General features: G+C 45.2%; 1 protein-coding gene across 1 annotated transcript in view; it reads left to right on the top strand.

Moving 5' to 3' along the window:
* The window catches only part of DPP10 (dipeptidyl peptidase like 10), a 450,217-nt gene that overhangs the window by 334,087 nt on the left and 101,622 nt on the right, over positions 1-14,508 (top strand). The window contains exon 8 of the mRNA XM_088475553.1: positions 13,367-13,487. Within this exon, the coding sequence (XP_088331679.1) occupies positions 13,367-13,487 (121 nt within the window). The remainder of the gene's footprint in view (positions 1-13,366; positions 13,488-14,508) is intronic.

Genomic DNA, 14,508 nt, shown 5'->3' with positions numbered 1-14,508 from the left:
TTAATCTCATGTACTGTATTAAACTACTATTAGCCTATAGAGTGTAAAGGGTATATTTACTAAAGTTCGGGTTTTTAGAAGTGGAGTTGGTGCCCACTGCAACCAATCGGGGGGGGGGGGGGGGGGGGCGAAGCCGCGCACCAGCAAAAGAGGGCGTGGCCTTCCAGGCATGGTCTAACAGGCAGGGGCGTTTTAGTAATTCCCGGGTCCCCGGCGAGTGTAGCCTGCACCCCACTTGTGACCCCACTGCCCCTAAACCTCTGTGCACCACCGGGCAGATAGATATTAACTGCCCCCTATGGGGTTTCTACTAGCCCAATCGCCCTCCCTCTGCTCCAGTATTGTTGTTTCTTTTACAGAGGCTGACAACCCGCTGCTCCTCCTGTCATTCACGCCGGGTACATGGTCATTCCTGACAATTATTGTATCACTCGTATCTCTGAACAACCATTTATCTACTTCATGCCGATGATCACCAGCATATTTCGGGTTGCGCACTTTTCATACCTTTCTCTCCCAGAACCACAGAGGATCAATGCCATGGCCAATGTGCGACCAGCGGTGCGACCTTGTACGCGAGCGGCAGATCGGAAACGCTGCCGAGGGCTGGCGGCTGCGTCAATTGCATATTTTTGCAGAACTGCTGTGTACGGAATCACAGTTGTAACTGGATTTGTGCTCGCCGCTGAATGATGCCCTATATGGCAGAAAGTACTATGAGGTCTGTACAGTTAGCCGTGGAGAGAGATAAAGTACCAATCAATCAGCTCCTGTCATTTTTCAAACATAGCCTGTGACATGACAGTAAGGAGCTGATTGGTCGGTACTTTATCTCTCACTTTGGCTTAGTACATAGGAGGTGATTCAGACCCGGGCGCTTAGCTGCGCTCTCTCGCAGCCAAAAGGGGCCGGGTATACAAATTCCGCGATCGCACTGTCTGGTGGTAGGACGCGCTCTATGTCTTAGAGAGCGACGGCAGAGCGAACGCACGCCGGTCTAAAGACGCCCACTTTTCTTTCTTAACGCACGTCATCTCCAGGAAGTGTATGATTAATCAGAACCATCAAGAGCCATCGGAGCAGCACGCAGAGCTTGAGGTAGACCCTACCCCACCACAAGCACTGCGATCACTGCAGGCTGAAATACAACCAAGTGACAAGGACGCTTCCATGCTAAGTATGCACACCCGTAAAACTCAGTTTTGACGCCCAGACACGCCAGCGTTCGCAGTACCACTCCTCCTTTCACAAGCACCTTCCCCTGTTACCACCCACAAATGGCACATTCTGTCAATCAAAGTAGCGTCCAGTCTGTGTACTACGAGCGCACGATTCCCGGACGCAGTGACTTGTTCGCGCATGCGTATTTTGTCGCATATGCATGCACAGATGGGCAACAATCGCCCATAGCGTGCGTCCACGGATTAGCGATCGGGTCTGAATCGGGCCCATAGACCCCTATAAATGAGCAATGTGTCTCCTGCCCAACTGAGGAGATGCCCAGGGGGTGATTCAATTCAATGCGAATTGAATAGCGCCGGGAGCGAGCCATTCAATTCAGTGCGCTGTGTGGTCGGAGAATGCCGTTTATCGCGCCTTAACAAGGGTGCTAAGGCGCGTTAACCGGTATTTTCTGACCAAAGTGCCGGGCGCACGGCTGTTAGCACCGCGCTAAGCAGAAAAACAGCTGCGCCCGGCACTTTGGCCGGATTTCTTCTCGCATCCCCAGGGGGGTGCGAGAAGAAATCCTTAGCGCGCCCAAACAGCACGGTATATTGAATAGCTCCCGCTATTGAATTGAATTGAATTCCCCCCCTAAGTACATAACTTTATTGTAACTCAACATTTTCCATTTCTGACCTTTCATTTTGTATTAGCATTTATTTAAATCATAGACTTCTAGAAGAGAGATTCATATTCTCTGTAAATACCATGTTCCTCACTTTAGCAATCTGTCAAGTGGTGAAAGGTGGGAGATTTGGGATGACATTCCAAGCAGGCCAGGTGGACGGGCAGAGAGATGATTCCTTATGTAGCGAGGATATAAAATGCCATAACGGGGTGGGAATTATACAACACAATGTGTTGCTGGATGGACGAGCTCGGCTGCTTCTCTGGAGCCGGCTGATGAGGATTCTTGGCTACACAAAATATGTCAGGCACTTCCTGGCAGATAGGAGGCTCATGCGCGTTACACCTGGTGCCTTTTTCAATTTATTTTCTTATCGTCATGACTGAGAGGTTAGGAATCATTAGGCCGAGAGCTGAGAATACTAACTCAGCCGCACACAATGCCTGGTGCCTGGGCTACCGGAGAGATTTTCAATTATCTGCCAAAACACTGGAAAGGAATCTGGGTAATCTGCGCTAATTGCAATCAGCCATGATGCAGACGAGAGCGTCATTAGCTGGCCGACTCTGTGCACTGGAAGCTTCAGCTGGTAATTGAATAGTGCTTGGAAACAGTGTATTAAAGTCTGTCCTGAAACTGTAGACAATGCGATCACCGTGTATTTGGGGGAAAGGAGCTTCTATGGAAAGGAATGTTACTCTTATTGTGGCTTTATACAGTGTGGTGGGTTCTATATACAGTACAGCATAGAGGGTGATACATACAATATGGTGGGTGCATTTGTATGATGCATGAAAATTACTGTATGATAGGTAGGGGTGAGCGGGTTCGGATTTCTGAAATCCGAACCCCCCCGAGCCCCCCCGATCCGAGGCCGATCCGAGTCAGGCTCGACTTTTCCCGCCTGACTCGGATCTGAAATCGAGGCAAAACATCATCATCCCGCCTTCCGGGTCTCGCGGGTTTTGGATCCTATATAAGGTACCCGCGTCGGCGCCATTTTCTCACTCGGCTGTGGACAGTGAAGAGGGAGGGTGGTAGTTAGGGCTGGCTGGGCTGTGTAGTGTAGTGTAGTGCAGTGTAGTGTTGTGCTGTGCTGCTGTTGTCCATAAGGGCTGTGTCCACTCCTCCAAAGTCCATAGGGGCTGGTTGTGCTGTGCTGCTGTTGTCCATAGGGGCTGTGTCCACTCCTCCAAAGTCCATAGGGGCTGGCTGTGTTGTGCTGTGCTGCTGTTGTCCATAGGGGCTGTGTCCACTCCTCCAAAGTCCAGAGGGGCTGGCTGGACTGTGTTGTGCAGTCAGTTGTCCATAGGGGCTGTGTCCACTCCAAAGTCCTGTGCAGAGTCCCAGTCCTAAAGGGGTGCTGTAGTGTTGTCCAGGGGGTGCTCTGTCCATCAGGGGTGCTCCCCCCAAGTGCAAAAAAAAAATAAAATATTTTCTGTGTTTGTGAATTGTGTGCGCAGTAGCCGCACGTGCATCAACAAAGTAGTGCCAAGTGTGCGCCTGTGTCATAAGTAAAGGACCGGCTGGCTTGACCGTTAAAGGGTACTGTAACCCCCAAAGTACACTTCAAACAAAAGAAAAAAATATTTTCTGTGTTTGTGAATTGTGTGCGCAGTAGCCGCACGTGCATCAACAAAGTAGTGCCAAGCGTGCGCCTGTGTCATAAGTAAAGGGCCGGCTGGCTTGACCGTTAAAGGGTGCTGTAACCCCCAAAGTACACTCCAGTCCAAACCAAAAAAAAAATTATTTTCTGTGTTTGTGAATTGTGTGCGCAGTAGCCGCACGTGCATCAACAAAGTAGTGCCAAGCGTGCGCCTGTGTCATAAGTAAAGGGCCGGCTGGCTTGACCGTTAAAGGGTGCTGTAACCCCCAAAGTACACTCCAGTCCAAACCAAAAAAAAAATTATTTTCTGTGTTTGTGAATTGTGTGCGCAGTAGCCGCACGTGCATCAACAAAGTAGTGCCAAGCGTGCGCCTGTGTCATAAGTAAAGGGCCGGCTGGCTTGACCGTTAAAGGGTGCTGTAACCCCCAAAGTACACTCCAGTCCAAACCAAAAAAATATATATTTTCTGTGTTTGTGAATTGTGTGCGCAGTAGCCGCACGTGCATCAACAAAGTAGTGCCAAGCGTGCGCCTGTGTCATAAGTAAAGGGCCGGCTGGCTTGACTGTTAAAGGGTGCTGTAACCCCCAAAGTACACTCCAGTCCAAATCCAAAAAAAAAATATTTTCTGTGTTTGTGAATTGTGTGCGCAGTAGCCGCACGTGCATCAACAAAGTAGTGCCAAGCGTGCGCCTGTGTCATAAGTAAAGGGCCGGCTGGCTTGACCGTTAAAGGGTGCTGTAACCCCCAAAGTACACTCCAAACCAAAAAAAAAAAATATTTTCTGTGTTTGTGAATTGTGTGCGCAGTAGCCGCACGTGCATCAACAAAGTAGTGCCAAGCGTGCACCTGTGTCATAATTAAAGGGCCGGCTGGCTTGTCCGTTAAAGGGTGCTGTAACCCCCAAAGTACACTCCAAACAAAATAAAAAAATATTTTCTGTGTTTGTGAATTGTGTGCGCAGTAGCCGCACGTGCATCAACAAAGTAGTGCCAAGCGTGCGCCTGTGTCCCATAAATAAAGGACCGGCTGGATTGACCGCTAAAGGGTGCTGTAACCCCCAAAGGGCACTCCACACAAAATAAAAATATATCTTTTTTTGTGTTTGTGAATTGTGTGCGCAGTAGCCGCACGTGCATCAACAAAGTAGTGCCAAGCATGCACCTGTGTCCCATAAATAAAGGGCCGGCTGGATTGACCGCTAAAGGGTGCTGTAACCCCCAAAGGGCACTCCAAATAAAATAAAAATTTTTTTTCTGTGTTTGTGAATTGTGTGCACTGTGGCTGCACGTGCATCAACAAAGGAGCAGCGCCAAGCGTGCGCCTGTGTCCCATAAGTAAAGGGCCGGCTGGCTGATTTCTTAAAGGGTGGTGTAACCCACAAAGTGCACTACTCTCCAGCAAAAATAAAAAAATATTTTCTGCGTTTGTGTGCGCCTTAGCCGCACGTATATATCAATATAACATAAATGGAGGACCAAACTTTCTCCGATAAAAATAAAATAGGGAAAGATCAAGAACCACTTCCTCCTAGTGCTGTTGCTGCTGCTGGGAGTTGTTCATCATCCCAGAGAGGAAGTAGGAACACCACTACTTTTACTAAACAATTGACCCTCCAACAGTCCCTAGCGAGGAGGATGAAGTACGACAGCAGTCATCCTGAAGCAAAACGTATAACTGAGACCTTGACTGCTATGTTGGTGTTAGACGTGTGTCCGGTATCCGCCATTAGTGCAGTGGGATTTAGACAATTGATGGAGGTAGTGTGTCCCCGGTTCCAAATCCCGTCTAGATTCCACCTGCATCCTCAAAGCAGTAGCGACAAGCGTGCATCTGTCTGTTAAAGGGTGGTGTAACCCTCAAAGTGCGCTCCACAAACAATAAAAAAATTCTTTTTTTTTCTGTCTTTGTGAATTGTGTGGGCTGTAGCCGCACTTGCATCCTCAAAGCAGCAGCGACAAGGGTGCGTCTGTCTGTTAAAGGGTGGTGTAACCCTCAAAGTGCGCTCCACAAACAATAAAAAAATCTTTTTTTTCTGTCTTTGTGAATTGTGTGCACTGTAGCTGCACGTGCATCAACAAAGCAGCAGTGCCAAGCGTGCGCCTGTGTCCCATAAGTCTGTTAAAGGGTGGTGTAACCCCCAAAGTGCTCCAAAAAATAAAAAAAATTTTTTTTTCTGTGTTTGTGACTTGTGTGCGATGTAGCTGCACATGCATCAACACAGTAGCAGCGCCAAGCGTGCGCCTGTGTCATAAGTCAAGGGCCGGTTTGGACATCTGGTCCGGACTGAAGGATGTGCCAACAATTTCTGACAAGTCTACTGTCACTGCATATGATACTGTCCTCAAAGCAGCAGCGACAAGCGTGCGTCTGTCTGTTAAAGGGTGGTGTAACCCCCAAAGTGCGCTCCAACAAAATAAAATAATCTTTTTTTCTGTGTTTGTGTGTGAAATGTATGCGCAGTAGCCGCACCTGCATCCTCAAAGCAGCAGCGACAAGCGTGCGTCTGTCTGTTAAAGGGTGGTGTAACCCTCAAAGTGCGCTCCACAAAAAATAAAAAATTCTTCTTTTTTTTCTGTCTTTGTGAATTGTGTGGGCTGTAGCCGCACCTGCATCCTCAAAGCAGCAGCGACAAGCATGCGTCTGTCTGTTAAAGGATTACATCGGTGACAGCATCCAAGTAGGCATGTCAGACAGTCCGTACCTGTACTGGCAGGAAAAAGAGGCAATTTGGAGGTCCCTGTACAAACTGGCTCTATTTTACCTGAGTTGCCCCCCCTCCAGTGTGTACTCCGAAAGAGTGTTTAGTGCAGCCGGGAACCTTGTCAGCGAAAGGCGTAGGAGGTTGCTTCCACAAAATGTGGAGAAGATGATGTTCATAAAATGAATTATCAACTCTTCCGGGGAGACCAGCCTCCAGAACGTACAGAGGGACCTGTGGTTGTGGATTCCAGCGGGGAAGAATTAATACTCTGTGAGGATGAGGATGTACACAACACTGAAGAGGGTGAGGAATCGGTGGATGAGGAGGATGAGGACGACATCTTGCCTCCGTAGAGCCAGTTTGTGCAGGGACAGATTAATTGCCAGCTTGTTTTGTGGGGGCCCAAACGAACCAATCATTTCAGCCACAGTCGTGTGGCAGACCCTGGCGCTGAAATGATTGGTTTGTTAAAGTGTGCATGTCCTGTTTATACAACATAAGGGTGGGTGGGAGGGCCCAAGGACAATTCGATTTCGCACCTCTTTTTTTTCTTTACATTATGTACTGTTTGGGGCCTAGTTTTTCAAACTGCCATCCTGTCTGCCACTGCAGTGTCACTCCTAGATGGACCACGTGTTTGTGCCGCCCACTCTTATCTCTTAGCATAGTCATCCAGCTACCTCGGTGCAGCCTTTTGGACATAAAAACACTATTGTGAGGTGTGAGGTGTTCAGAATAGACTGGAAATGAGTGGAAATTAAGGTTATTGAGGTTAATAATAGCATAGGAGCAGAAAAACACACAAATTCTGTGATTTTAGCTGTTTTTATGCTTTTTAAAAAAAAAATACAGATCCAAAACACAAAACCCGGAACCCAAAACACGGAAGGGTGGTTTTGGCAAAACCAATCCAGATCCAAAACACGAAGAAAGATCCAGATCCAAAACCAAAACACAAAACACGAAAAGTGGCCGGTGCACACCCCTAATGATAGGTGATAAATACAGTTTAGTGGGTGATCGATACATACTGTATAGTTAGGATTCCCGTACTAAAGCTGCATACACACACAACGATTTTGTTACCAATGATTTTATGAACGATTTTATGAACGATTTTCTGTCAGATTTTTTAAAGTGTAATGAACGATTTTTTTGAACTACAAACGATTTTTGCATATTCCCTTAATGAAAATCGTTGAGTTGACAAGTCTGAATGAACTACAAACTACAAACTTGAATGCGCATGAACGATTATCGTTCATCGTTTGACTCAGAAATTGAACGATTTTTTCAAACGATTATCGTTAAACTATAGCGTTTAATGATAATCGTTCAAAAAATCGTTGTGTGTGTATTCAGCTTAACCCTTTTAAACTGTGAATTACACAGGTTCTTCTGTGGCTGTCTGACTTCAAGCTTGCATTTTACCTGGTTTTAATCAGCCACAAAACTGGTGTAATACCCCTTTCACACCGGAGCTAAAACCCGGGTTATTGAAGGGTTAACCCGGGCAACTCCTTGGTGTAAAAGGGGTGAGGGTTGGATCGCCGGAGTAACCCTTGAAACCCTGCTGTGTGTACGTCGCACTCCGGGTCTTGATGACCTGCAGTGCGCCGCAAGCCGGCCGAAGTGGTCCGGCTTCAGTGGCGTTTGGAGATGACGTCATCTCCAAGCGTCCACTTTCAAGCCGGGTCTATGCCTACCCGACTGCGGTGTGAGCGGCGCCGACTCGGGAATATACCTAGCCGGCGCCGGCTAAATTCCGGGTCTGATCCGGATAGGAACCCTGTTCCAACTCCAGGTCAGACCCGGAATTTTAGTGGAAAAGGGGTATAATTCATGGGTGTCCCGGTTTAAATGGATAGTATGCGAAGCCTACTGTATGTAAGGTATGGTGTTGGGTGATATATAGTATAGTAGATGTTCTAAACATTATGGGGTCCCGCGAGATGTATTCACAGCAAATTCGCACTGCAATTTCCATTTACAATTCAACTTCAAATTTGCATTGCATGTTCCCAGCAAACTGGCATATATTTTTGTGCGCACCTCCCCAGGCATGTATAGGAAAAGTTTTTATTTTAAAGATTAATAATATCGGGACCCAGTGCAGAACCCCCCCCCCTCCAACGAATAATCTTGCACTTGAAGGTGTTTAAATAATATAGTGTAATTTAGCCAATTAAGATGTAATGTTTCAGGTGATTTTCACTAAAAAACTGAAAAACGGGTTAAATGATGTGGGACAGGTATGTGGAGGTATATTAATGGGAATTTGGTTTCTGAACTTGGATCTAAAAGTTATTTTTTTTTTCCCAATATGTTACAAACTTGTATGCACACTGTCCCCCAAAATTCTGTAAAGACCTTAATTTGCGGAATACACTTGCTGGCTATCATTTTTCCATAAAAAAAAAAAAAAATTAAAAAATCATCCTTGTGACACATTTTAAGAGCCCCCAACACTTTGTTTATGGCCACAAACAGCCTTCTATACTATCCGGTTACTATTTTGGAGGTCCAGGATGATTTCACCCACTTTTTCATGCACTTCTGCAAAGTCGCTGTTGCAGAAAAAAACATACAACATTGCTGCAAGTCCCATGAATGACCTTTTCTATTAGAGTCCTGCATCTCGCGATGTATGCAAGTTTCATGGGGCAAGTTCATTTTTGCAAACTCCCATCTTATTGAATTGCCCACTTAGATGGGTGAAATCTATAGTATGGTTGATGATATGTAGTTTGGTGGGTGATACATACACTAGGGTAGGTGATATATAGTATAGTAGGTGGTATATGAATTATGATGGGTGATATATGTAGTATGGTGGGTGATATATAGTATAGTAGGTGGTATATGAATTATGATGGGTGATATATGTAGTATGGTTGATGATATGCAGTATGGTGGGTGATACATACACTAGGGTGGGTGATATATAGTATAGTAGGTGGTAAATGAATTATGATGGGTGATATCTGTGGTATAGTTGATGTGCAGTATGGTTGGTGATATATGCAGTATGGTGGGTTATGTGATATATAGTATAGTGGGTCATATATGAATTATGATGGGTGATATCTGTGGTATGGTTAATGATATGCAGTATGGTCGGTGATAAATGCAGTATGGTGGGTGATGTTTGTAGTAGGGTGGGTGATACATACAGTAGGGTGGGTGATACATAGTACAGTAGGTGGCATATGAATTATGATGGGGATATCTGTGGTATGGTTGATGATATGTAGTATGGTCGGTGATGTATGTACTCTAGTGGGTGATATATACAGTAGGGTGGGTGATATATAGTATAGTGGGTCATATGAATTATGATGGGTGATATATGTGGTGTGGTCAATGATATGCAGTATGGTGGGTGATATACAGTATTGTGGGTGATACATAAACTAGGGTGGGTGATATATAGTATAGTAGGTGGTATATGAATTATGATGGGGGATATCTGTGGTATGGTTGATGATATGTAGTATGGTTGGTGATGTATGTACTCTAGTGGGTGATATATACAGTAGGGTGGGTGATATATAGTATAGTGGGTCATATGAATTATGATGGGTGATATATGTGGTGTGGTCGATGATATGCAGTATGGTGGGTGATATACAGTATTGTGGGTGATACATAAACTAGGGTGGGTGATATATAGTATAGTAGGTGATATATGAATTATGATGGGGATATCTGTGGTATGGTTGATGATATGTAGTATGGTCGGTGATGTATGTACTCTAGTGGGTGATATATACAGTAGGGTGGGTGATATATAGTATAGTGGGTCATATGAATTATGATGGGTGATATATGTGGTGTGGTCGATGATATGCAGTATGGTGGGTGATATACAGTATTGTGGGTGATACATAAACTAGGGTGGGTGATATATAGTATAGTAGGTGATATATGAATTATGATGGGGATATCTGTGGTATGGTTGATGATATGTAGTATGGTCGGTGATGTATGTACTTTAGTGGGTGATATATACAGTAGGGTGGGTGATATATAGTATAGTGGGTCATATGAATTATGATGGGTGATATATGTGGTGTGGTCAATGATATGCAGTATGGTGGGTGATATACAGTATTGTGGGTGATACATAAACTAGGGTGGGTGATATATAGTATAGTAGGTGGTATATGAATTATGATGGGGGATATCTGTGGTATGGTTGATGATATGTAGTATGGTTGGTGATGTATGTACTCTAGTGGGTGATATATACAGTAGGGTGGGTGATATATAGTATAGTGGGTCATATGAATTATGATGGGTGATATATGTGGTGTGGTCGATGATATGCAGTATGGTGGGTGATATACAGTATTGTGGGTGATACATAAACTAGGGTGGGTGATATATAGTATAGTAGGTGATATATGAATTATGATGGGGATATCTGTGGTATGGTTGATGATATGTAGTATGGTTGGTGATGTATGTACTCTAGTGGGTGATATATACAGTAGGGTGGGTGATATATAGTATAGTGGGTCATATGAATTATGATGGGTGATATATGTGGTGTGGTCGATGATATGCAGTATGGTGGGTGATATACAGTATTGTGGGTGATACATAAACTAGGGTGGGTGATATATAGTATAGTAGGTGATATATGAATTATGATGGGGATATCTGTGGTATGGTTGATGATATGTAGTATGGTCGGTGATGTATGTACTCTAGTGGGTGATATATACAGTAGGGTGGGTGATATATAGTATAGTGGGTCATATGAATTATGATGGGTGATATATGTGGTGTGGTCGATGATATGCAGTATGGTGGGTGATATACAGTATTGTGGGTGATACATAAACTAGGGTGGGTGATATATAGTATAGTAGGTGGTATATGAATTATGGGGGATATCTGTGGTATGGTTGATGATATGCAGTATTGTGGGTGATATGTGTAGTATGGAGGGTGATGTATGGTGGGTGATATATAGTGTAGTAAGTGATATATAGTGTAGTGAGTGATATATAGTATATATTATGGTGGGTGATATATAATGTAGTGAGTGAGATGCTGTACAGTAAGCAATCAGCCTCTAGTGTTACAGGTTGGTAGATGAAAGTTCATACTATGACAACTGTATTACCATCGCCTTCATCCTTCATTCATTTACACTCTTCTGTTTTATATACTGCTCAGTTTGTCCTCAGTTATCTTCTTATTGGGAGGAAGCAGCTCTTATTGGCAGATGCCTACAAGTTGGTAGGTGTGTAGCAGATGTGAACAAGGAGGTTAGTCCACATGTTGATTCTAAACCAGAGTAGGTTTTTTTGAAGATAACAGGATACAGGTGATAGAAGAGAAATAGCAGTCAATATTATAAGGTAGTAAACTCTCTTGAAATACAGTACTGAACAGCACTGTGATGCTCCAATAACACATTGACAGTCTTGCAAATGCAGATCCTTTTATAGAGCCAAGTTAAAAAGTCTTGCACCTGCAGTCTGATTGGGTTGACCATTAAGTCTGGTGACTCATACATGTGGCAAGTCAGGCACTATTGACATGTGATGTTCAGTGGCGTGCGGTGAGGTCAATGGCTGGGGAGGCACACATGGAGATGGGTCCGAGTGCTGTAAGCCTGTCTCACCCCCTACTCACTCTAACTCTCCTCTCACTACACTAATCATCAGTATCCATTGAATTCTCTTTCCTGCATCACTGTCTTCTCTTGCTGCTGCTGACTGAGCTCCGATCTCTAAACACTGCAGTGCTCTTCCTGCTCACATGACACATCCAAGCTGTCCATCAGTGCTCAACGCACGCCTCCCATATTCAGAGGCATGCCTCCATTAGCTCACATTCTGTGCAGCTTACTGCCCGTGGTGTGGCCCCACCACCTGCTCTGCAAGTAGTGTCTGACTATACAGAAGCAAGGCTGAGCTGTTGCTGCCTCATCTCTCGTCTCCCTGCAGTCCCAGGGAGCTCCACAAAGCTGGCGAGTGTTAACTATAAACATGATTACAATAAACAAAGATGATGTTTATAAGTTATATATATCTTCTTTGTATTATTCTAATCATTTTTATATCAAATCTCAGAAGTATGACAGGGGAGGCTCTGCCTCCCTTGCCTATCCTGACTGCACGTCCCTGGTGATGATATTGTGGCTGATGAGTCACGCACGTTCACTGCAAGAGACAGCTTGTAGTGTTTAACCATTTAACTACATGATAATAGCACTGAGTGGATGAAGGTGATCCGTACAGTACATTGCTCGCAGTCGGCCTAAACAGGAACTGACCTACAGCAAAGCACAACAAGCACCCATTACAAGCGTAGGAATGAGACTAAACCTGCGGCCACACCATTCACATTCACTTATGAGGACAGAAAGTCTGTGATCCCTCTGTAGAGCCCACTAAATGTGCCCCCTCCACTCCTAGGGCCTCATTCAGAGGCGGTCGGAGGGTGCAAGCGGTCGCTCAGAAACTGGGCGGCCACTTGCATCCTGACCCGGCCGCCTCTGTTGCGGTCGTTAGGCTGTGGGTTAACACCCACAGCTCTAACGACCCCTCGGTGATGGTCGCGATGGTCAGAGACCATCGCGACTATCGGGGCTTACGACGAGACCCTAGGGTAGGGTCTCCCTTGTCGTAAGCCCCGGAGAGCTTCTGGCTCTGTCTGAGCCCCCAAACGGTAGGCGTTCCCATGGGGACGCCTCCGTTTGGGCTGCCACCCCCCCGGCCCACCTTCCAAACGGGGTGAGCTGTCAATCAACATCGACAGCTTGCCCCCTTTGGATCGAGACCCGCTACGACCGCCGCTGTCGGTCGTAGCGGGTCTCATGCATGCGCACAAAGGCGCCGTCGTACGCATGCTCTGTGGGGGGCCATCGACCCGTTCAGAGCGCATCGGCGCTAACGACCGGGTCTGAATGACCCCCCTAATCCCATCCTGCAAAATGGGACCTCGCCTGTGCATTACACAGCAAGACCCCGACAGACACTAATCTATGCGCACTTATTGAAAGGAAACAAGTTAAATAACTAGAGAACATTTGTGCTGCGGTTTTGGTCTATAGCAATTCGCAAATGACCATAAATGTATTTTAGTATTATTATTAATAATAATAATAATAATAATATTATAAGTCAGTTTGGTGAGTATTTCCATTTGTCTTATGCATGTTAAATAATATGATAACTTCCTTCTAGGTCTTCATCTTTGAGAATAACATTTATTATCGGCCGGATGTGAAGAGCAGCTCTTTAAGGCTGACATCGTCTGGAAAAGAGGGGATAATTTACAACGGACTCGCCGACTGGCTTTACGAGGGTAAGCTAAATCTTCTCACTTCACTTTCAATCTCTTTGCAGTCCATGAATAGTGACCTAGAAGCTGACACTCCAGGAACCTCTGTGACCTTCTATTAAAGCGCTCGCTCGTGATCGATAGGTTGAAAGTTCTTCTGTGACAACAATCATTTTTCTCTCAATTTTCATGCCGTCAGCAAGATAATTTGCAGCCAGTTACACTGTCCCCAGCTCCATCTGTCATGTCAGAGAAGTTCTTCATAAGTGAGTCAAATAAAATGCGGCCCTTACCTTACAATCAGCGATGACACGCGGCTACATGTGAGCAAAACAGGCTAATGAGTGTGCTCTATAAGTGAGTGCTGTGTGTGAGCAGTGATTGTATATGAGTGTGCTCTATAAGTGAGTGCTGTGTGTGAGCAGTGATTGTATATGAGTGTGCTCTATAAGTGAGTGCTGTGTGTGAGCAGTGAATGTATATGAGTGTGCTCTATAAGTGAGTGCTGTGTGTGAGCAGTGATTGTATATGAGTGTGCTCTATAAGTGAGTGCTGTGTGTGAGCAGTGAATGTATATGAGTGTGCTCTATAAGTGAGTGCTGTGTGTGAGCAGTGAATGTATATGAGTGTGCTCTATAAGTGAGTGCTGTGTGTGAGCAGTGATTGTATATGAGTGTGCTCTATAAGTGAGTGCTGTGTGTGAGCAGTGAATGTATATGAGTGTGCTCTATAAGTGAGTGCTGTGTGTGAGCAGTGAATGTATATGAGTGTGCTCTATAAGTGAGTGCTGTGTGTGAGCAGTGAATGTATATGAGTGTGCTCTATAAGTGAGTGCTGTGTGTGAGCAGTGAATGTATATGAGTGTGCTCTATAAGTGAGTGCTGTGTGTGAGCAGTAATTGTATATGAGTGTGCTCTATAAGTGAGTGCTGTGTGTGAGCAGTGAATGTATATGAGTGTGCTCTATAAGTGAGTGCTGTGTGTGAGCAGTGAATGTATATGAGTGTGCTCTATAAGTGAGTGCTGTGTGTGAGCAGTGAATGTAT

Source organism: Taudactylus pleione, unplaced genomic scaffold, assembly GCF_031769625.1.
Source record: "Taudactylus pleione unplaced genomic scaffold, aTauple2 ptg000173l, whole genome shotgun sequence".
In the NCBI taxonomy this organism is placed as follows: Eukaryota; Metazoa; Chordata; class Amphibia; order Anura; family Myobatrachidae; genus Taudactylus; species Taudactylus pleione.
The sequence above is the reverse complement of the archived record's forward strand: the minus strand, read 5'-3'. Positions and strand labels throughout refer to the sequence as shown.